This window comes from Hermetia illucens, chromosome 1, assembly GCF_905115235.1.
Source record: "Hermetia illucens chromosome 1, iHerIll2.2.curated.20191125, whole genome shotgun sequence".
Classification (NCBI taxonomy): Eukaryota; Metazoa; Arthropoda; class Insecta; order Diptera; family Stratiomyidae; genus Hermetia; species Hermetia illucens.
The window spans coordinates 87,214,575-87,239,563 of record NC_051849.1 but is presented as its reverse complement, the minus strand read 5'-3'; the positions used below and the strand labels follow the sequence as shown (position 1 = coordinate 87,239,563).

The 24,989-nt window shown below is 37.9% G+C and overlaps 1 protein-coding gene across 5 annotated transcripts in view; it reads left to right on the top strand.

Moving 5' to 3' along the window:
• The window catches only part of LOC119651953 (ion transport peptide), a 132,096-nt gene that overhangs the window by 94,784 nt on the left and 12,323 nt on the right, over window positions 1-24,989 (top strand). For all 5 annotated transcript variants that reach the window (XM_038055820.1, XM_038055828.1, XM_038055839.1 and 2 more), the window contains exon 2: window positions 20,136-20,350. In XM_038055820.1, coding sequence (XP_037911748.1) covers window positions 20,136-20,350 — 215 coding nt within the window. The remainder of the gene's footprint in view (window positions 1-20,135; window positions 20,351-24,989) is intronic.

The following is a 24,989-nucleotide window of genomic DNA, read 5'->3' as shown; positions in this document are numbered from 1 at the left end:
TAGAATTGTGATATCAAAAAGAGATAGAGGAAATGGGAATTTGGAATAAATGGAATCTTAAAATAGCATGATATGAGGAAAGAAAGGAGATGTAGATAATTAAATGGATTTCATCGCCTATCGCGGGGGCAAGCCCATGAATCTTACATGACCCTAAAATATGTAGGCTGGTATAGACAACAATACTGACAAATCTGGTGGAAATTTCACTATTATGAACAAAAGTTCCTTCAAATTAATTTTAATTCATCCAATTGAAACCGCAGCCATCCTGACAAGGTTTCTAATTATCATTAAACGATTATCGAAAACCAATTGCTTAATTTTCTTGACATTTTGCTTTTGCGTTTCAAGTCATCAATCCGTTCTCTGCCTTCTTGGAAGTCTTTATACCACTTACAACCATTTTTCTTGGACATAGTCGATTTACTGCATGCCTTCCGAATTATTCCTGAACATTTTAGCAGCCGAAATGTCATACTGCAAACAAAATTTAATGGTACTTCTTTGCTCTACAAAATCAGCCATAGTTAATATCGCCCAAATCGTTATAAGTCACTTAGAAAACACCAGCGTAACTAAATAACTAATGGCATTGACATAGAATTTGGTGCAGATGTCACTCAGAGTAGCGCCAACATAAAAATAAAAAAGTTTGCCCAAATCGCCTAATTTCGAATACAGTAATACAGTATTTGCTGAAAAATGAAAATTGGCAATTGAATTGGCATGATTATAATATAATATATATAATATTTCTAAATAATAAAAACTACTTAGGCAGGGTCCGAATAACATCCTTGAATGTCTTTTATATTAAAATTAAATTATTGTACAATATATTTTTCTCCTTAGATCTGTGAAGACCAGCAAAATAAAAAAAACATGTTTTCCTGCCTCCGTTTCAATCCTTGTTTAACCAAGAGAAAACAATAGTAAATGACTTACAACATACTTATATATAACTATATACATCAATTTCCTCGTGATATGTTTATCTAATTTCACATTGTATTCATATCAATACCATATAACGTTGCATCAATGAACTGCAATGGAAAAACGGACACCAATAAACTTTTGTTTCTAACAAAATTTCCACGGACTAGATAAGTGGAATTTAACAGGTCAAGGTTTAACCACAATAAATATCAGCTGCATGGAAATTGTCTTTCCCAGCAATGAATCAAGCCCCGCGTTGAGCGATAACCCTTTGTCCCTTCGAACAATTTCGCTGAATCATGGCATAGGACTGCTTCCACATGGATTCGATCCCACAAAAATGCTTCTTACAATGTAGTAATAACTCCAACGTTTAGTTATCTGCGATGTTCCATTCTAACATTTTAATCTACACTTTCATCATTGCCGAAGACTGCGTTGTGATGTTTGAGAATGCTTGCCGTCGACGTCCCAGACAAACTGGCTGCAGACTGGTTTTCCAGTAGTCGCCATTTATTCTATGCTCCTCGCACTGGGGCTATGTTTTGCAATACGTGCACATGGACGAGCTTGGAGTCGATCGCCTAGCCAACTTGGCAGTAGGTTCAAAATTCAGATGCTCAGAAGTTTCTCGGGCTTATCTGGTGATTTTATTGCAATACTGCAGTCTCATTGTGCTATTAGTCGTAATCAATCGTGAATGTTGCAACTGCGAGGCCTCAATGACATGCATGCTTAGAGTGTTTGCGCATTATCAATATTAAACGCGGCTGCGGCGCACAGTAAGGGGCCTGGCGGTGTCATCGCAGCATAATCGCAGCCACGAGAACAACTATTCTCGTATCTTTGGCATTGGACCAGCTCATTTGGTACCATACTGTCTGTTCGGTTTCTTCCTATACTCACGTTCCCCTCCGACGTTACTTAGCATTCTAGCCTATTGCCTCGCTCCGTGGCCGTCCACTAGAGCTCCTCCGTTCTATGAGAATAAATACGACTATCTGATTTAAGAGATACGAAGTCCACAGAAAGATGCTGTAATTGGGTATGAACATGATGCTGAGCCTTGTAAACTTGTGTCCAACAAACATGTTCTTTTTGATTCGGTTGTAGCTTTCGAAAAGAGACTCAAAGAGCCATTCGCGCGCATGGACTATGGATGTGCTAACTGCGGTTATTACTGTAGCGGTAAGCGTCTTCAAGTGAACTTGATACGCTCTTAGATGCTTCATTGCTTCCACTTACTGTGTGTTTCCCATCCATTCCTACGTAAAAACTAGGGCATCCCAAGGCAACTATTATCTCTAGGGTTATATAGAAAACAAAGCGCAATCGAATTTGATCTTGTTTGTCTGTTTGGCTGCTCATCTGTCTTTTAATGCGGAAATGGTTCTATTCTTTTTCGAAGGGATGAAAAACGTTCAGAGTCCTGAACTTATTGGTCTCATTTTTAGGAAAATTGACTGTTGACATCGATTGAGTCCTTTCATAATAGAATCACGTTATTTTCTGAAATTTGGGAATCGTTATACCCATTGCATGTATTAAATGATTATTGACACACAAAGAAGACTGCCATGTTTTCTTCTTACCTTCTGGGTAATTGAACAGTTGAGAACTTGTCTTCATATTAAGGTCATAATTAGACCCCCCATGCTTTAGAATTCTACTAAGAGCCACATCATTCCATTGTTGTAATGGATGAAACCGGAAATTTTAGTGCAAATCGTGCTAATTTTAATAAAGTTACAACGGCCAATTGTTAAAATTTTCTTAATGAATTGTTCCAACCTTTAAGGTCAGAATGACAATAACGCTATAAATGGTACATAATGAAATCTAAAAAAATGCTACAGAATTTTTAGATCTATTCCTAAACAAGTTTCTCATATACTCGTTTCTACTTGACGATTCTATAGCTCATAAACACAAAAGTGAAGGTTTATACTGAAAATTAATTTTCTCTATTATTTGAGGCATTTTGTTTGGCCATAATTGACTGATGTCAAATATAACACTAACATAAATATCAGAAAAAACAGAAGTGGCCACTGCGACAAGTGAATCTGAGTAGGAGCTCATGCTTTTACCTGAATATTAGGCAGACCCACCTCTGCTGGTATTTACTTCACGGATGAAATTGGCTTGGGAAGGGAAATATAATTTTCGATTTCATTGTGATAGATTTGCTTCCACGATTCGTTAATCGACTCTTTTATCCCATCTACTGTTGTAAATGATAGTCCTTGAACCAAGACTAAAATTCAACTAAATATATTCCTGTGGAGTTTTAGTGAGTAAATTAAATGCCATGTCAAGTGCCATGATATGTCAAGCTCGTAGTACCGAAAATTAGTGTTCTCTACGTGGCCGCCTACGTAACTCTTTTTCGCCAAGTCGGCCTCTAACTCTAAAGGTGAGTGAAGGGGTTTCCAATGGCGTATTTCATTTTTTTTTATACAATCAGCTTTTTCTACTTTTTTGATCAATGAAGTTTTTAGCAGTTGTATGAAGATTCATATTTTCGTTGGGAGAATCCTTTTGCCAGCAGCAGAGCTTTTCAATGTTCGATGGCGTCGTCATCTTCGTATTTGTTTCTGAAGATGGTTCGGTAGCCAATGATTCTTGTGTTTTAGAAGTTTTCGACGATTTGCCGAAATTAACTCTGTCTCGTATTTCCACTTGAATCGCTCCCTTTCTTTCATCAGCGTCAAAAACTGACAGAGGAATTGGTTCATTCTATTCATGCTTCCCCCAAATCCACAGTTTTGTCTCGTTTTGTCGTTTTCTTTAATGGGCGCATTGTGCGCACATTTTACTTCGTTATAGATTTTGGTTTAATGGTGGCTTTTCCCAGTGCGTACATTTTGCAAACTACCTGGAGCTTACTAAAGTGGTAAATTATGATGGTCTACGATAGTTTCTTCACCTCCTTCGACGGCACTTTCCAGTTGCATTGGAAGCCCAATTTTCTATGTATCTCCGATGCAAATCATCAAGTGGTGTTTGGATTAGTTGCAGAGATGGTATACGAACATCATTGTTCGGTTTTGAATATTACCCTAAAAATTGTTCATGAAATTCACATTCCTAGAAGCGATTATTTTCTTTGCTTCAGAAAGCCAGCTTTGTAGTTGGCGAACAGACCTTCAAGGTCCGCCGGTCGAATTTTTCTTTACTGGGTTACTTGTCGAGCACGTATTTCTTGCAGTTTCTACTTCTAACGCAATTTGCGGTTGCGATTGCTTCCACCAAGAAGGACGTTGGCAGTCCCGACTATCTGAGCATGCGACCACGCTGCCTCATTTAAACATCATTGCTTTATCTTATTGTTAATAAAAATAATAATCGCTGACACAACAATCCAATTGAATCAGGGCCTTCAAGTGTGTTAGAGCACTTCATTCAAAACCGTAACGGTACACTACAGTACACTGTAGGAGGCAATGTGGTCAGCATTGCGCTCGCCCGAGATTGTTACCCTGATTTGACTCAGGTACTCATTCACAGCTGAGTCGACTGGTATCCGACGTTAAATCACGATACAAATTCTACTTGTTGTTGCTTGTCTTTAAAAGGAAGGTATTGGTTGCAACATTCTTTACTTTTTTGAGTTCATCATTTGAAGTCCTTGAGCACTGAGTTAAAGTAGAAATTGGAAAATTTATGTCCACCATCAGAATTTGTTCACGGATCTCCCGTCTTTTAGGAACATAAAAATTGTTATATTCGTCAAATCTTCGAATTTTTAATCGGAGCGTTTTCAACTCCACCTCTTCCTATTTATCACAAAATGTATCCCTCTTTTGAATATGTTGACCTCGATCGGTTCAGCAATCGTCAACGCATTGCGAGATACTAAGGCACAGTGAAAATTAATGAAACTACGGGTGAAGTTGTAAAGGAGTTGTTAATAGATCCTCTTGTGTATCGGCACTCACAAACCTGAGCTTATGCACGATGTCAAAAAATTTGAAGGTGTGATCTCTGGTGTCATAATCGTCGCTCTTCTCTCTTTAAGGAGGTTGGCTTCTGATGCAATTTTTTTTACGCATAAGTAGATATCATATTGTCCTGCACTTCTTTGTAAGGTAAGGTTGTAAATACGTGCTTACTCGCACACATGTACGTTGAGTTGAAAAGGGGGATATGCACACAAAAAGGGATTTAAATACAGTCCCGTTGGGGTATCAAATGAAAAGTTTTGATTGTTAGTTTTCGAATCAGGTTTCGGTTTCGACATTGTAAAAGGGAGAACCACCCACCCACAAAATATGAGAAAGATAGTGGCGGGGCCTGTATATGACATCTAGACCTCAAAATGGTCTTATTTATAATTATACACAGCCCATCTTTATGATGATGGTTTTGTCGTACGTATAATTCACCTTTTTTGCTCATCTTTTTTGATGTCTTTTTTGGCTAAGAAAGAGAGTTCATGCAGAGAAATAGGCCGTCCTATCCGGCTTAATTGACAAGTTTCCTTTTGCATGAAATTTCAGGCCAAGAACTACTCTTCAATAGGTGGTCAAAGCCTCTAACACTGTTCAGATCACCGATTACGTATAATGTTAAAGAGCAACCTTGCCTTCAGTGAAGGTTTCTTGGTCCCTATATGCTTTGTATATTCTAGACTTTTTCATTGAGATAAGCTTATCTATGTTAGTTCCAAGACAAATACACGTAATCTCCGTCAATTTTCATTCTCCTCAGCTTACAAGAAACGATGTCTTATTTTCCAAGAGCGTTTAATTTTCATTTTTCATCGTTTTATTATTGTAATTTACGCGCGTTTATCATTAAGATTTTTTTCCTCCCGAGGCGACTTCATCTTGGTAGGTCCCAAGACCGCACCAGCGCACACAAGATCGAGAGAATTTTACGTAAAAATATTGCAAAACATACTGACAGCATTCGAACTTGATATCTTGTAAGAGCTACTCTAAAAAAGGCTTAAATTCATTGCGATTATCCACAGACAAGACGACGCACAAGAACGTGGCGGTATTTCAGTGGATTTTGTACTCATTTATTTTGATTTCTTTGCGAAATAAAGACATCTTCGAATTGCTGGGTGGTTACAGGAGGGGGTTGTGCAGTCATCTGGCTTTTCTTATTCTGGTGCTGGTATATCGCATCGTCTCGAATTTGATTGCTTTTATGCGATTTTCTTATTCACGTATGCACTGTTCACCACTCACTTCAATTGACTTCCACGCTGTATTCTGCCCAATTAATTTTTGCCTTCTCCTTTTTTCAGATTTCTGTTTCTGTTCGCTCACTTTAATTTTATTTTATGATTTTTTTCGTAATTTTATTGTAGGAATCACGTCTTTTTCGCTGAAAGGTTAAAATGACTTAATAATTTATGATGTTTGACTGTGGAATTAATTGCAACTCGTTTCGCATAAAAAGCAGCTTTTTCTGCTTTGTGCAGATTGGCGGCTCATAAAATCATGTCGGAAACATTTTCGCGTCTGATAGCATCATTAAATTGCGGAGATGAGGCGAGCCTGATTTCCATGTACGCAGCCCAATAGATGCTTTGGAACTGAACATTGAACATGATGAGCATTGACGAAGTTCACCAACTGGGGATTCAAAAAGGAAGCAGGCGAGTAGGAAAATGAGGGGCCAAGGTGATTGAAGTGCAAATAAGTCGCCTCCTGATAAACTACTTTTTGGAGATTCCGCTGCGGTTTTGAGATTTCCACTCCACGGACCAATTTCTCTAACCCATTCTCCGCGTTCATTCATTCGAAATGGCGTCCAACGTGGGGTTGACACGCTTAATCCGCAACAGTTTAAGGTTGGTGGTCAGCGGTTGATTGCCGCCACAGTTTGTGGGTTTCCTTTGCGCTCAATACTCACGGTGCATAAAAGCAGCAGAGCTCCCCTTAACCATGTTTCCACTCTTACTTTGCGCCAAGCAGCCTAGCCCGGCAGTCTACGTGCGACTGGTCATTATTAAAAAAACCATCATACCCCATTAATTCTGCACACGTATAATGTACGTAATTTCTACTCTTTGATAGTTGATACTCGAGCGCTTCATTAAATAACCGGTAAGCAGAAATCTTCGAGACGTATGCCTGCATATTGCGAGGTCTATAGTGCGCTATCATGCTACCTATCCTGGTAGGCACGATACCCACCTGGCTGCCATCGCGCCGCAACCAGTGATCTGATATATTCTTACTAACGTGCGTGAATATCCCTGCCTGCATCATATACGCTTGATTACGACTCAGCCGTATAATGATACACGTCAAAATATAATAAATCAAGTAATTTCGCTTCTCCTCGCGATTTATTCCTTCTATTTTTAAATTAACTCACATTTTACTTTGATCTGTCACCTTTATTTATATGACATAGCGAAGAAAATCAACTATGAGGGTGGTCTGTGCAGGTATGATTGTCCAGCAAACGTATACATTTATCTGTGGCCCATCTGTACATAAACACAATATAATTAAGTCCACACATGAATGTATGTAGACCTGCATGCATGGTTCAATTCCACTTTAAAGTGCATACGTTCAGAGAAGATTGATATATGGAGGAAATCGATTTTCTAGAATCAGTTGAAAATTTATTTTGCTAATTTTAATTGAGAAAAGATTGGAAGATATACGACCAAATGTAGATGTGTTAGCCTGTTTGAAGTCGACTTTTCACCGAAACCAGTTTATGACATTGACGAATCACTTTAGGAAGAAATTGGTACGGACAAAAACAGATTTAGATAAATGATGTCTAAAGATACGTATATGTTGTTATTGTGCAATTTGAGAAGGAGATTAAGATGCACGATACCATATTGAGACAGGGAAAGTTCCCAAAAGCGGGCGTTGATATTCTGAGAAAAACCGCCAAACTGGGGCAAGTCCTAATCTTTTTGTAAACAAAATAACTGAAAACTTGAAAGTGTGGCTTCTAATCTTCATACCTTAATGTGGACGTACCAGGATTGACCTTTCTTATTGTTAGTGAACATTACTTCTGTATGAAGACTGAATTGTTTCTTGTAATAGCACATCTTTGCTGACCTCGTGATTCTTTACACTTATGTACTATTCAACCAGCATTAAATAAATTTTTGGGTCTTTACCATGGCGGCCGGAAATCAGTAAAACCTACTGACAATGAGTATTTATGTTTTTATCCTTTCTCTGAAATGTTATTAGTTGCGGAATTTCGAAAATATAATAGGAGTAGTGGAACTGATATGAAAATGGAACCCTTTGTTAAGATTCCCATACAACTGGAATATTACAAATTGGTCATCTCTTCGGCCCCGTAGTGCAGGCTTCAACTAACTTCTTTCGGCGCAAGTTTCAGTTTTATTGTTAAAAATCTGGTTGGAAATGGAATAATAACGAAATCGTGTTTTTAAAGACTACTCTATCGTCTCTTTTGATGGGACCTGCCTCACCTGCCACAAACAGATTGTCGAAACGGCCTCGAGAACAGGGTTTGTAGTTTTAAACATTGGATCCGCGCCAATGTAGCGGCACCCAGCCTGCGAAGGAAGCATTTCCGACGTGGTCTTCGCGACGGAATGAGTGGTGTTGTTGGCGGACGGATGGCGAGTTCTGGAAGACTTCTCGGTAAAAGACCATCAATACATCGCTTTCGAAGTGTCTGACGCTATCTCTCTGTGTGCACCAGCCCGATGCCGTTCCTACGTGTGGAACGTCGCGAAGGTGAACATCGGGAGGTGTGTTGGAACGCTAAGAACAGACGGAGCCGTGCTGGAAGACACTTCGAACGGTGGTGGCTCTGCACTTGGCACTATTGTAAATTCAGTTATGAACCTGATGAAGACAGTTTATGCAGTTTCAAGTTGTGACAGACCTTCTACGAATTGGTGGACGGCTGAATTTGCTGTAATGTGGAAGGAGTGTTATAAGCTTCGCCGTTTGACACAACGCGCAATAAACGAAAGCAAAGCAAAGTAAGGTTGGGGGTTACTCATTTATAGACTAGTCATCCTTAAAATTGGGATTCTGTGGAAACCTTGTTTACTTAATGCCGAAGAGATGAATCCTATTATACGGGCATTATTTTGTGCACACCCCCCCAAAGAGTGTCCACTTTTCTCCACGAAAGAGCTAGAAGAGCCAGTCCTCTATATGAAAAAGAAGAAGACACCAGAGCCCGATGGTATTCCGGCAGAGGTACTTAAACTGGTGTTCCACCATCGGGAAAAGCTACTACGCGGTGCATTCAACGCTGCCTGAAACTGGGTATCTTTTTCCCCCCGTGAAAGAGGGAGAGGCTAGCAGAAATCTTACGATAGTCTGCTAAGAGTCGACATGTCATCTAGCAGAAAATTTTCTTACCCAGCTTATAAGCGGAAGGTTTGGGAAAGCACGATCCCTTGGTGGTATTGTAGGCGACGTCGCTCACACCTTTTCCTGAGCAAGGCGGCATGAAATTCGTCAACAGTTTCATGCACACATAGGGGAACATTCTCCAGGCAACAGAGGGACGCCGACAGATGGAGCCGTGTGGGCATGTTTCGAAGAAGATAGAGCTCTGCCGGTGGAGAGGACGGATAGCAAGGGGTTCCTTAAACCCACAGCAGCTACCCCGAAGTAATGTGTTAAATGGTTTTGGGCTGCTTCCCTGACGATAGGGCGGTGGTTAGGAGGAGTCCAGCACCTTCTACGTTAATTCACTCACTTTCCCTACCCATCGGCCACTTTAGCCTTAATCCGGCCAAATCAACTGATTGCAGTAAATTTTTCTTCAGAAGGCAATTCCAATTTACATTTTCTTTCTTGATTTTTTTTAGCATTATTAAAAATCACTTCGGTCGCACTCTTGAATTTATTTCCCCCACATTCCATTTCCCCTTATTTGCATATTGATGCCCACCATCCGCCCTTTAAACTTATTGTATGGATCCATAGAAAGTTGACTATCATATAGGTTTATGGTTCTCTGGCAAAACTTACAAAAAATATTTATTTATCAAATATGAAATTAATTCACCAACTTTCTCCAAGACGCATTTTTATTTTTTCCCAAAAAAATCTGGTTTTGCGAGTATTTTGTAATTTCTGATCTTCAGCGCTGTGAAAACTTATATGTATCTACCAACATAAATTTTTCTATTGGCCATGTGCATACAGAGTCAAAATGAGCGGGGACTAACCGCAACACATTAGACGGCCCATGAAGGAGGTATGAGTGCATCCTGTAAGAAGTTTCAACGAATAATTTACGCCGGATCTGCATTCAATTTGATATGATTTACTAGAATCAATAGTATTTCATTCCAGTTAACCCGTTGGGGAGTTCCGTCCCCACGTACTCGAGGAGGGCGATCAGACCCGAGTCTGCAAGGGACTCATCTGAAGTGGCTCTACCACGAAGCCTCACCGGAGGTTATCTGGTACCATGGGAACCGGGATGGTCCCCTGAGAGCATATGCTTCAGGAGAACTCCCTAGTGGGAGTTTCATGGTGGTTGTGATTATGCCTACATCGCGGGCAGAGCTCCACGGAGCTCAAGCGTGAAGTTGCGCTCTACAACTCGGGTGCCGTACCCCTTAATTGCGGCAGAAGTGTTAGATAGACCTCGCATTCACTGGTATGAATGCTGAGCCTGCACTCAGTATAAATCAGTACCGCTGTGCTAGTCATGGCGGGGCTCTGATTGTGGTTACAAAATCAATCCGTGTCCGAAGAGGACCGTGCGATTATGCCTACACGCTAGGTACTCACTTTAAACCCTCAGGACTTTCAGAATCAACAGTGTAGTGCTTCGCTTCCAATTCTACAGCATATAACCTTATCAATTTAAATATATTATATAACTCTGAAATTAAATATTTTATTATAGAAAGCGAGAAATTTTTACAAGACCCGATAGCGTAATCGAGAAATAATATATACAATATAAAAGTGTACCCCAGTCGCAGATAAAGTCTATTGGCCCCGAAGATTATCTCCAGTTTTAGTCACTTTGAAGGATGTTGGACGATAACGTCTGTGTGATTTTAACACTACCCACAGGACCAATCGTTGTTCTAGAGAATATTCCATGAATTGTAGATTCGTAAACAATTTTTAGGATAGAGTTATTGCATTCCATAAATGTCTTTAGTCATTTGTTCTTTCTCTTATCTGAAGCGAGCATAGGCAAATTCATCAAAATAATCTTTTTGGTCAAAATATGATAGCTTGGAGCTTCAGCTGAACGGTCTTGTTTGTTTCTTAAATAGGTATATTTGAGTGCAGAACTATCCCATTTGTATGTAGCCCGAAAAATATATGTATATTTAGTATGTCAAGCTCACTCACTTTACTAAGTCCTAATCAAACGTTATTTGTTCCCAGGACTGAGATGAGGTAGTGTCCTGCAAGTTGCTTCTTCTCCTAATGAAATCGAAGCAAATTAATGGTAGCGTCCAAATCCATGCGTCGCTTTCTCCTTAGTCCAGTGGGTTTAATTTTTGGCGTTTTCATGTAGGACAAACTGGCCCGCCATGCCATCAACTTGAAGTGAACAAACCTTGTTCCTTCGATCCTGTGCTAACGACCGATTTACAATTCACTAATCAATATTTTTGATTAATACATATTTTATTCACTTCCCTTTTTTCGCAATTATAAAGAGGTACCTTTAAAGCCAATATAAAATCATTTCATTCACTTTATATATGCTTTTTTTTAAACATCCCTGTTTCAAAGCAAACTGCGTACGAAAAACAGGCAAACAATTATCAGTGAAGTGGAAATAGTAGGGCAGTTGAAAAATAGAAGAAAATGAAAAGCCATATAAAATCGCATGCTAGTATATAATAGCGGTGGTCAATTTTCCACATAATCTCACAATTAATTCTCCTCGCGCAAATCTTTTTATAAAATTTAAAAAAAACATATTTTCTCACTTATACGCTTGAGGTTCTGTTATCTGGTTCCCAGATGACTTGCTACTTTCCCGATCAACTAAGGAAACATTACGCCAGTTAACCAAACAATAAACAGAATTATCAATACAAAGGAAGGTCGATAATCAATTTCTTTCTGTGTCCAATAAAATCAATTATGAATTGATTAAAAACCATTTCCGGAAATATGAGTGGGATGACCATGATATAACTGTCTGCTGATATGACAGCATAAATGCGACGTCAGTAAATTTCCCTTTTGCTGTATTTTCCGCTTTTACACAACATGGCATTGTCGAGAAAGTAGTACGCGCGACGCTGCTCTTTTTGCGAGCAACACGCGCTGAATTTTTCAGTTTTCCTTAAGTCGTATTAGGAGATTCGTTTTTTACAGTGTCTATGTATTGTTACATACAAATCGTATATCATTCATATGTAGTTAATCATCCAACGCTTCAAATATTTGCCTATCACTGCCTTATTGGATACCAAACGCCAGCCATAAAAGTTATTGATCGATTTTATTGATGTCAATTAACATTTTATCGCCTCGGCAGAAGTTTTTATGCAATAAAATATTCAAGATTGAGTAATGGCTTATAGTATTATCAATAAAGGTCGTCTGGCGCCATTAACAGATGTGGGCCTTTTCTAAGAAAATGTATCTATCTATTGGTATCTATCAGTAAACGTTATCTAACAAAAAATTTGGTTTCACCCAAATTCGTTGGCCTGTTCAAACGTTAACTGCCAAGTGAAAGTATGCCGCCCCTTGAAATTATTTTAAAGTTCTTCTGTATTCGTATTCATATTTGACAACTATTCCTTCCGCTGTCTTCTTATCATCAGTGACGATCGGTGTCGACTGGATGGATATTACCAGCTGTTGCTTTGTGTCCTTTCCTAACGCGCATCGGTGTAAATGAAGCATTTCCCTTGTCTTTTACCTACAAAATTTCAATTACTATTCGATTAAACGACTTATCTGAGTGAAAATGGCTACAATTTTCGTTATTAAAGCAAATTCCGTATTTCGGTTATCAGTTTTTCCTTTCCTTAGGGTTTTTTCTATCTGCCTTTTTTACTGATGGGTTATTATTTTTACTGGTTACGGTTTCGTCCAGATCAAAGGCAACTCATCAGACGCTGCCTGACCTCTGCTTTGGCAGCAGCGTGATTGAAAGTGGCTACATGTGGTCTATATAGTATATAATCGCAAACACGACGTAGCTTCCAAGTATTCCAAGTGATCCCTCTACTCTAGATGAAACCGTCAGTCGTCCTACTTAAAAACTTGGTTGTTGAGCCCAAAAAGCGGGATCACAAAAGTGAAAAAAAGTTACTTTCTAATTGTTCCGGCCCGTTATGAAGTGGGCGCCAACTCAGGGCTGCCTCGATTCCTAAACTATGATTTATGTTTATTACTGTAATTTTCCTATTTTTATTTAGAAAAACCAAAATTGTTCCTTTTGAGTTTGTGAAAGATTTATTGTTCCAAATGTACATTTCGGCAGCAACTTTCTACCTTCATCAGGGGGTTGTAACAGAAGAGGCCAATACGTTGCTGCAATTATACCTATTCCTAATACACTTTTTCTTTGTTGAATCTTTCTTCAGTTAGGAGCACTGGTAGGAGGCGATGTGTCATTGGGTGATATGCGGCCGCCTTGTATTGGTATGATTCGATGTGAAATTCTTTTGTGTGGAGCTATCTTTCCTAAAGATATTAAATTCTACTTTATTGTTGTTATATTATAGATTACCTTGAGGGCGAGAAATGGCATTTCTCCTCCTTGGTCTGCCGTCATGGTGAATTTGATGTTGGGGTCTAGCTGGTTTATGTTCTGTAGGATTACCTCCTCTTCGCTTTCTTTAACTATGACAAGTATATCGTCCACATACCCTAGGCATTATCTTGTTGGTTGCCATTTTTTCTCAAGGTTGGCCATAACCATCTCGCTTATCAGAGGTGAAAGTGGGTTGGGTGGCTGTTCCCTTGGTTGTTTTGTAGAAACGCCCCCTGAAGATGAAATAATTTTTTGTTGTGCATATAGCTGCCAGCTTCTTCAGTAGTTTGGCCTTTTTTCCTCCTTCGGGTGTTATGTCCAGGGAGACTAGCCAATCTTCAAGGTTCGGAATAGCTTCCTTTATCGGGATACTAGGGAACAGTGCCGTTATGTCGTACGAAACTATTACTTCGTCGTTCTATAATTCTACATTCTCACTTAGTTCAATTCTTCACCGATGTTTTGATATAGATGTTTCCTAGATTGTTAATTTCTTCGATTACCCATTTTGCATTGTTGTTGTTGGAGTCGGCTATTACGTCCCTCATTTCATTGCCCAGTTTGGGAATTTTCGGTTGGCATCGAATTCGCGAAAGTGACGGGTAAGGCATTCTAAGTTTTGCAAGATTTTGGGTAATGGGTTTATATTCTTTCAGCGCTTTTTCTTTGCATTTAATGGATTCCGGAAGTTGATCGTTCCTTAATTTGCTTTAATGGAGAAGATAGGATAGCAGATTCAAAACCAAAAAAAAAAACACAGCGAGCTTAAGGAGATCCCTTGGAAGATGCCAATCCTGATTGGAATCTCCCCTGATGGGGATACCGATAGCTTCGTGCTCCAATTTTTCATCACTGTTCTTAGGAGAAGAACAACATTCGAATTTATTTTGTACAAGTGTTTCATTTATGGTAACCACCACTGTGATAAGGACTCAAAGACGGATTTATAATCGATGTAGGCCGTCGAGATATTTCGTTTTTGCTGGACAGTCTGTTTTACAGCTACCGTATCTATTATAAGTTATTCTTTACAGCCTTGGAGCCTTTTTGTTCCTCAGCTATCAATTTATGAACATCAAGATGTTTTGCGATATTTGCACAGAAAACTGAAGTGAAGACCTTGTAGATGATATGAAGATAAGTAACTGGTTGATATTTTGAAGGGCAAGAGGTTACTCCGTTCAATCATCTGGTTAAAAGGATTTGTGTATACGAACCGCTTCAGTCGGAAGTTGTGAATCTTACCAACTCCTGGCGCCTTCGAAATACCTACCTTTTCAAGGGCTGCTTATACGTCGACTTAAGTTATATTAAGCATGGTCATTTCGGGGAGGGCTTCGCATGAACGCATAAGGTGTGGGAGCCCCGCCGCTGTTAAATTGCAACGGCTAGGTTGGCTCCAAATACTTTTCCAGAAGTCTTCTGCCTGATCCAAATGGAAGTTACTTTCACGACCTGAGTTAGTGCAATTTCTGTTGAATCTTCTTTGGTTTTGGAAGAACGAGGTGTTGTCTATCCTTCACTGAAAGGTCTTTTAACACCTTGGGATGCGATTGGAGCATACCGCAAGTTTCTGCTTCAGCACCTCGAGGATTTCATCGATTGGCAAATCATTGGACAAATGGCAGTTTCCAATAATATTTGCAACGCATCTGTGCAATCTTGGTGATGCTGTCAATTTCCTTTCTCAACTTGTCGACTCTTTTGTTAAGGCGAAACACGCAGAACGGTACAGTCCTCCTGCGCATACCTTTGTTATTCACTCCAAGATGTTGATTACTGAGACTAATAACTCCAAGAAGATTTCTAATTGCGCCCCGGCAAAATATAGTTCTGGACTGGAATCTTGCTGCCATTATTTTCGTCAATTTGAAGATATCTTAATATTATGTCTCTTAAAGCGGATCAATCCGCTAATCCCGTCATTTACTATATAATATATTCTTTCTGCAGATCATGTAAGCGGCGTGTTTTAATCTGCGTACTTGCTTCGTTTAGCTCTTCTTGGCCGCGCTAGATATCTTCTTGTCCATGGCTTGCCGTCACCAAATCTGGACCCGTGTTACCTTTTTATGTTCTGTAGTTGTCACTCTTGAACTATGATGCGATTGAACCCCTAAGACATAGTTTGGGGATGGAAATGGGATCAATAACTCAAAAGAGATATAAAAATGTTTCCAAGACTGAAAGAACCCTTTTTGTACCAATCGAGGACTAGTTTGAAGACATCCATGTAAATTTTGATGAATAAATGAAAATTTATCCTACAAGAGCGCTAAATGCAAAAGTGAATACAAATATTCACGACAAACCCGGATTCGAAACTTGGGCAATGAGATCGGGAAGCTTACACTCAGCCGAATAGGCCATTGCACTTCTATTGGAACGTGCGTGATTTCATTATTTAATTGCGTTGTTTAATTAGCAATTTGAATTTTTATTCAGACCGACGTGCGCGTCGGTAGACGTATTTTTTTAAATATACATAGGTACGACACATAGTTGGTAGTAGTTTTGTCTATAACTCACCAGCTATCGTCTTACATAATAGGTTTCCACCTAAGTCTACTGTTCGGAGGATATGATTCCTTCTTTAAATGACATAAAATATATGAAAGTGTAGCAACCATGTAATAAATACATACATAGATACGGCAAGCTAGGTGTCAATTCGAACTCAATGATAATATATTCGGTGATTAGAAATTCTAATCATACCGTGTAGTTGATGTTCGCCAAATTCATTAGTAGTCTACAATTTATACAGAAATTATACACAAAAATATTGCCGAGTACAACAAATCGACTTAGGGTGCTTTGACAAATGACTCATACTTGATAGTATTTCCTCGCACATCCGATTACATCATAAAATCAAACTGTAGCCAGTAATAACAATTTTATTACCTGTGCAGTTATGAAGTAACTCACATCGAAATTGCCTTTTAACTTATACTTGAAGAATAGCATACTAATCACTAAAATTGTATAATTACTGACGTAGTTTTCTAGTCAACATAAACAAATATGAGAGCCTTATTAGCTTTTTTCTTCAACAAGGTTTCATTTCTTTTTTTTTCCACTGATTAAAGTTCAGCTCAATTATTAGCAAGTCAAGGAAAGTTGGTTATCTGAGTTTTAATATTGAAATGCACTCAGATTATTAAAGGAATCCGGAGTTTTTTTTCCAATATTAAAAAATGGCAATCAATGGAGACATGAACTTCCACCAGTCGTCTAACTCCACAACTTTTATATTGTAGAAACCTATCGCGATTAATATATGTTATATTCCTACTGGTTCATCAGCTTTATCGTGTCAATTTCATCCTCCTTCTCCTTATTTATATTGATACTTTTTCAATTATTACCGCAGCAACTGCATTTCGCCCTGTAGGGCTCTATTAGAGAAGAATAAATGACATAAACTTGTAATCTATGGCGTAATAATACAATTTGGATCTCGGGCTCTTTAGATCACATATCAAAACCGTAACGGTGCACTAATGGACAATATTCTGTATTGCGCTCGCCCCAGATTATTACTCTAGTTTCACTTAGGTACTCATTGACAGCTGAATCGACTAGACTTTCATTATTATTTCGAGTAGTCATGTTATGCGGAAGAGGCCATTTTGACCTATTATAAGTTTTTTAGTAATATGTAGCAGGATTTTCACCAAAGTTTCCAGTGGGATACTCCCGATATGCATATTCCTATATAACAACAAAATTATATAGTTCCAGGATGAATTCAAGGGGAGCTTCGTGATAATCTTGTCAAATATAATGATGCAATATTATTGACATTATTTAAGTAGATATCAAGATAGAGCGTATTTTGAGGCCTACATATCATACACAGGCACTTTCGAAAAGTACTTCTCGAGTTATTTGAAAACAAATTTTAGACTTTCCTTTTGCATGAATGGGGATTCCCCTCTTAAACTCAAACTTTCAGAAGGAACAAAGGGAAATTACCTATTTCGTATGTATATTTTCAATGCTATATGTCAGCGTTAAATGCGATAGAAATTTTTATGGCTTTGGATGTATTAATTCATCCGGAAATGACCTACTGTAACTTAACTTTCCAGTATTATGGGCTATATCAACTTTATGCTGCTACACAATTTTGCACTCCGAGGATGAACTTTTGGAGGGTTTTCGGTCAATTTGCAAAAATGCCATGATGTACTATTATTGACGTTATTTACGTAGATCTCGGGATGTATTATAGAGCCTTAATTACACCACTGGACACCCCTTCTCTTTCATGAACTTCACACAAAAATCATAGCAGTTACTATTTACGTAGAATTTCATGGTTTCAGTTTGAATTGATGCAAAAGTTTTTGAAAATAATGCTCGTGACACAGAGAGAGTAAACCAATTTTTTGTTTTGTTTTAAGCAAAACCTTAGAAATAAACTTTCGAAATTGTTCAATAATCTTCGTTAGCCATGTGGAGTGAAGTCATAAATCATATTATATTTTAATTACATGCAAACGTCATATTAATGAGTTCAATGGATATGATACGACAAAGGCATCGAGGCTTCGTGTGTATATCTTGAACTTTCGAATTTACTTAAAAAGAGGGAAACATGTAGTCAAAATCATAGTTAAGACAATGTTTATGATGGGTGCTCGCAGCAGAAAGCGGTGAGTGTAACTACTGGAGTAGAAAACTAGCATGAAAAGAAAGAAAAATAACCAACCGAATATGGTCGTGTGGTTCGTGAAGGATCTTTTCGAATCTATTAACAGAGAGCCTTCTTAGCTTCATTTTGTGCAATCTGGAGGCTTCGTCAGTAAGATAAATGGCACATTGCTTTTTCGATATTCTTTATAGTAGTACAGAATTGGTGTATCACCACTGTGAAAACTTTTTTTCTCTCTCAGGAGTGTAATGAGCAACCCAGGTTTAATCTTTTGTTACAATTGAACTTTAAAAATCCTCACATTCTAATACAAATCGTCCAACTCGTGATCACTTAGCGATTTAATTTGTGCTGTCCTATAAGTTGTTTTGGAATCCATTTTACACCAGTTTCAGAATTGCACCATTTTTGTAATTGCTTCTGGTAAGAGACATTTCATCCAGTGCCAATCGCGACTCTTCACCAACATATTTTTGCATCGTTCAAAATGGAAGATCTGCTGCACTCCTGAACGTCGCGAACAATTGTTCTGCCTTTATTAAACTCATGTAACATGTTTGTTTGATTAATAAAATCTTTACCATTAAAAGTTTTGCCTCTGAAACAATTCTAGCTAACGTTTTACATTCAGCGAGAAGGAGCCGGTGGTCATTCTGATCAGAAGAATTAGCTGCAATACTCAGTCAAACTGAAATTGCAAAGGGCCGATTTTCATAATATTCATAATTCATGGAAGGTGTTTGCACATGCAATGTCCTTTAAACTAAGCACGCCTTCGTCTGTGTGACAATGTCAAAGAGGGATTAAAGGAATCTTCTAAACGTACGCTATGTAGAGTCTTCCAAATTTTGATGGAACTCGAACTGCCTACAATTTAGGCTTTATTCTCAACAATTTTCCCTAAGTATCACTTGTTGTAACATTTTTGAAGACCACGCGAGCTTTATATTCGACATCCGGGTCCTTGTCTTACATACGACAGGAGCGAGCCTACCTCGAATTTAAACCCTAGTCTCAATTCGCCGGTTTTTGTTTCTTTCTATGCTATGTATAAATTGTAAAGTTAATCAAATTCGATACTATTAGCTTCAGTCAATATTTTGGAGTTTTTGGAGTACGACTTAATTTTGAAACATTTTTTTATTCTTCTACATAGTTCCCTTGAGATCCAATCCAATCCAAGTTCCTCTCTAATGATAGTATTTACACACCTACACAACATAGGTAATTTTGTCGACGGTTAGCCGCCGGTCTTCCTCCAAAATTTCCCTAACTGCATGGATGTTTTCGTCTGTGATGAAGGTTCAAGGATAAAAATCGTGACTCTGATTTTCACCATTTCGTGTCCTTTTGACAAACATTTATACCACTCGCACACGCCAGTTTTGGAGAAAGATGCAGCTTAGAATTGCTACCTTAAACGTGTTAAAATTTCTGAGGGTTTCACTTCTTCTCGCATCAAAACTTTTGAATAAACCTGTTGCTTGCTCTAGTATAGATTGAATAAGAATAGTATTGGTAGTGGGTACGGAAGCGAAGTAGCGGAATCCAGACGAACCTCGTGGAAACACTTCAGAGTATTCTGACTCTCCATACGCCTTAAAACCTGATTTTATATTGGTAAGGAAGGCTTTACAGGTTTCATAAAAGATTCAGAATACGTTAATATTTACCGTTTATATACATACAAGTATATGCAAAAGCATGAAAACACAAACTTTAAAGTTTTCCATTCTTTTTAAAACAACGTCAACGACTTCATATTTGTTAAAAATATTGAACTACTTATGTACGTTATCAGTAAATCCAATAGCTAACCTTTTTTCTTTCCTTACAGATGTATTCTCGCAATTTGATGATCTCGGTGGTGCTGATTCTTGCATTGGTTCCTTTGATAGCAACCCTGCCACGTCATAGTCTTTCAAAACGGACTCCATTTTTCGAAATAGGATGTAAGGGCTCATACAATAGTTCATTATTTTCAAAACTAGATCGAATTTGTGATGACTGTTACAATTTATTCCGTGAAGTCGAACTGCTACGCTTGTGCAAGTAAGTAAACCTCACCTCGTTTAAATTATACACATTCAACCAGACGGAGAGCCAGAATTAAAATTTATTCCCGCAAAATGATATTTATTTCTACGAAATTCACTTTAAATTAGTTCCCATAGTACATAAATCATTGACACAGTGTTGTGAATTTCGGAATCAAGTAGAACATAAAATAAATCGTCTATACAAAATTCTTACGAATTTGAAGATTATACACCATCTGAGTATACAACCAGTCGGGCAACCAGCATCAAATAAAAAGAAGTAAGAAGTCAGATGTCTATGGAAAACCGAAAAAATACTAAAAAATTGATGATTTAAACAAATGCGAAGATTGATTGATAGTAGAGAGCGTGCGCTCGTTTACATCTGAATAAATTTGCTGGGTGTCACTGTTTTGAACATTGAGGCATATGTCACACCTCAAGCAAATAAATCCATAAATTTCCAATGCGCCAGACTCCTCTGAATGACTTTTTCTGAATCAGCGTCTTTTGACAAAAAAATGGCGACGTCGAGATCTGGTCTCACTTGCAATTTCCGTCAATATTTCAACAAGAATTCTGCTAGAATGTTTAACCCGAACCAAGGCTGAAAATTAGACATAAATTACCATGAACTCATTGCCAATTTGTTGCTTGGAAAAATATACTTTCTCTTAAAAGCTCGTTTCATTTACGTTTGATTTAACTAGGGGGAAAATTTACGGCTTCCTCAAGAAATTTTCGCGATGCTTACTAATGAAAGCAGAGTTCTTTCAATTTGATACGCATTTTTAATTGATTTAATTGATTTAAACAATCACACATGCATACTTACGTACGTTTATCTGTTGGCACAGTATGTTTAAATGTGGAGCAGTGAATGAACTGATAGAAAGTAATATATGATATTTCAGTGCTTGGATTCCATCAAGTGTTAGAAGAATTTTACGATGGCAATTTCCTTTAGAGGATCAAACGGATTTTATAGTAGAATAAAAATACGGATGTGCGCCTGAAATGTAATACGTAAATATATGATCATATTTTTTCGTGAAATCATCGCTAGCTGGTATTTTAACCTTCCGGATATGCAAGCAGCGAACTTTCAATGTTGAATAACATTTCGCGGCAGTAGACAGAACATTAGCGTATAAAATACATTTAGAGCTCTTTAAGCCGGTATTTGGCTTTTATTTTATACATTTTCTTACCATACAATGCCATGATTTACTCACATAGTATTTCATTGCAAAAGCTATCACTCAAAGTTCGGGCAACTGAGTGTGGAAAAAGCTGGCATTCAAAATTTAGAAGGGCGTAGATAGTTACATTCAACTCGTATCTAAACAAAAAAGGAATCTGAAAGCTAAAATGGTCGGCAACATATCAAAAGATTACTAAGATGATACCAGAAACTTGATTCTGTTCATTCTATAGTGACAATAGCAGCGTTGTACCCCACCGATGCGAACTCATCAATTTACTTATCGGAACCGAACGATAACCCCTTGATAAAGTTTAATTTAGAAAAGTGGACGTAACAGGTTAGCTGTAACTGAGGTGGCCTAAAGTGCATTAAACCAAATTGTAAGGCGAAGTTGAAGTCTGAAAAATGTAAAAATTAGGTAGTATCTATTCAGATCTATTCACAAAATAAACTGATTTTTTCCTGAAACTTGAGAATTCCAAGGTATGTCATTCATCCAACTTCTTTCAATAATACACGTTTCTTCACTTGAGGTTGTGGGGAAAGTGTTGAACATCCATGGTCCTTCAAGATCGATATAAAAAGGTAGAGTGAAGTACTATAACTGAGAGAAGTGTGGGGCTGTATCTGAAGCTTTCAATGTTGGTTATCATCCGCACTAGCAATATGCTGATTTTTGGTGCCTTCTTGTACTAATAATCCCGATGTCCCCCGAAATGGTCAGCCATCACCTCCAGGCCTAGACCGGATACCAGTTGTTGCGCCGTTGATGATGATGATTACTTTAGTTAGTTCTCCATAAAATCGAAACTTTAAAGTGGTCATGTTAGTTTTCCTATGTTATGCTAACTTAAGAATTTTCAGGATTTTTTTGCTTGAGCAACTATTTGATTGCGTGTTTTTCAACGCACATTCCAATATTAATCTCAAAGCTAAGATCGCTGTCCGGAAGGCTCAAGTGGTTAGAGCGCTGGGCTGCCGTAGCGGAAGGTCGCGGTTCAAATCTCACTGATGGCAGAGGGATTTGCTATCGTGACTGGATGTTGGACAAAAGTCGACTCAGGTGCGAATGAGTACCTGAGTCAAATCAGGATAATAATCTGGGGCGAGCGCAATGCTGGCCACATTGCCTCCTACAGGGTATTGTAATCCTCTAGTGTACCATTACGGTCTTGAATGAAGTGATCTAACACACTTCAAGGATGGATTGTTGTGGCAATGATTATTATTATTATTATTAAGATGGCTTCCAGCTTTCACATTACCATATTGGCATTTCAAGCATATTAGGACATACTTGTGTTTTGAGATGAATATGTTTTTACATCCTTTCATGTGATAGGGTCCACATTTTCTTGTGGGCTTCATGAGAAATGTGATGATATTTCTTCAGTCCTCGAGTTTTATTTTGTTGGCTATGTGACGGAGACTGATGATCTCAGGTCGCAGATCTCCGAAAGGTGACCTTAATTATTGGAATGGTTGAGGTCAGGTCAGAGCAGGGCGTACATTCCAGTTCAAAGTTCGTGTGGATTAATTTTTGCGCAATTATATGGTATAGCTATTAAATAAAATGATATCAAAGTATTTTACAAAACGAACTAACTGATTTGAACAGCATTTTACTGAATGGCGCAGAATATAAAAAGGTTAACCTTAATCCAGATAATCTGATAAAAGCTCTGCATACGCTCAGATATTACAGAATCTATTTGTCTTTTATCAAGCGTAGATAAACTGACGCTACATGTGCGCTGATAAATCAGCTCCATTGAATGTTTACCAACATTTACACTTTCCTTCCACGCCACCATATATTGTAATAAATTATGAAAATACATCTTAATAACGTACTCTTTTTACTTGTATATCATACGAGTACACCGTCCATATGTATGTATATAAGCATACAGTTTTGTTGACGTATGTGTATATTATAAATTTTCAACAAAATAACAAAAGCAACAGCAACAACAAAACGAGGGAAAACATTCAAACTGAAGAATATTTAAATGAATCTCACATGGCGTGCAGACTACGAGACGGTGGGAAGTTCTGGTTGTCTTTCGTTATGGAGCAGATAAGATGTAGCCAGAATGTCTGGGACTGGTGATCCCCTTTCTGCCTGCTACAGTCTTATCATCTTGGTCAGTCATGGTAATTAATCTAATTTTTTTCACTTTAAACCTGAATATTTAGTAATTTTCGCAACTCATATGACCTCCCTGCTTAAAAAAACTGATGAATATTATTTAAAAAAAATAAACACACTTTGAGTGGATCGTTTTTCGCACCCATATATAAAAATATTCATACAGACATGACTGATTTTTTATAGATGAAATTTATTCGGAATCTAGATGATTAAAGGTGCCATGAACTGGTTTATTAGAATGAGAAAAAGTAAAAAATTAGGGACGCTTAAAGCGATCACTCAACGTCATTGGTGGGCGAATTTGACCACTTTTTCGCCGAATTCAAATATTTATAAATTCAAATAGACTAAATAATGGCTATTAAAATATACATGAATGAACTAATAACTGCACAGCTTTTGACTATTCGGTATTAAAAGAAAAAATAATAAGAGCAAGATGTGGCAATCTTTTAGTTTGAACTTAAATTCTGTGGATGTGCGGAAATTCCGAAACACAATCAAGGTTGAGGTTTATTCAACTTTTTGAAACGATGTTGACGGGTTGCATGGTAGTAGTTTTCCACGTCCAAACTTTTCAGACAAAAGTTTGGGTAAACCAAGTGGCCCTATTAGGCAGTTTTTTAAACTCAACCTTCACTTCAACCTTACATTTTGAAATTGTTAACAATTGTGTCATATTGAAAGAACTGCAAAATTGCATAAATCAATTATTATGGAAACAATGTTCTCAGTGATCCGGGAATAAGAAAATGTCGTATTAAGACATCTCAGTTTCTGAAAAAGTTTTCCATCCGCTGCTCGACAATTTGGGCTGATGGTCTTGGACCGTCAGAGTACTTAACAAACTAAACTTCATAAACTATTAAAGGTTGACTTGAAGCAAGAAAGCAGTTTAATAATTTCAGAAACGGATTTAAAATTAACCTAACCAGAATTATTACACATTTGCAACTGAATTTGAATTCATACGAATTTCTAAAGAATCCGAATATCAGAATGAAGTGGTTTTTAGATCAATGCAACGTGAAATATGCCAAAAAGATTGTAATCTTCTCAACAAACCCTGATAAGAATTGAAACGTATAGGCGGGAATCGAATGCGATCTGTGGCTGGAGTAGTTTATGCGCCATCCTCTACACAGGCTATCTTAGAATCATATAAACATTGTGTAACCACCTTTTCAAATGGAGGTTTGCTACTTAGCTCTAGTTTCTTCTGTTAATCCATTGCATGGTTTCATACGACTTTCATGTTCTAGATCAGATTTATGCAAAACAATTGAGTTT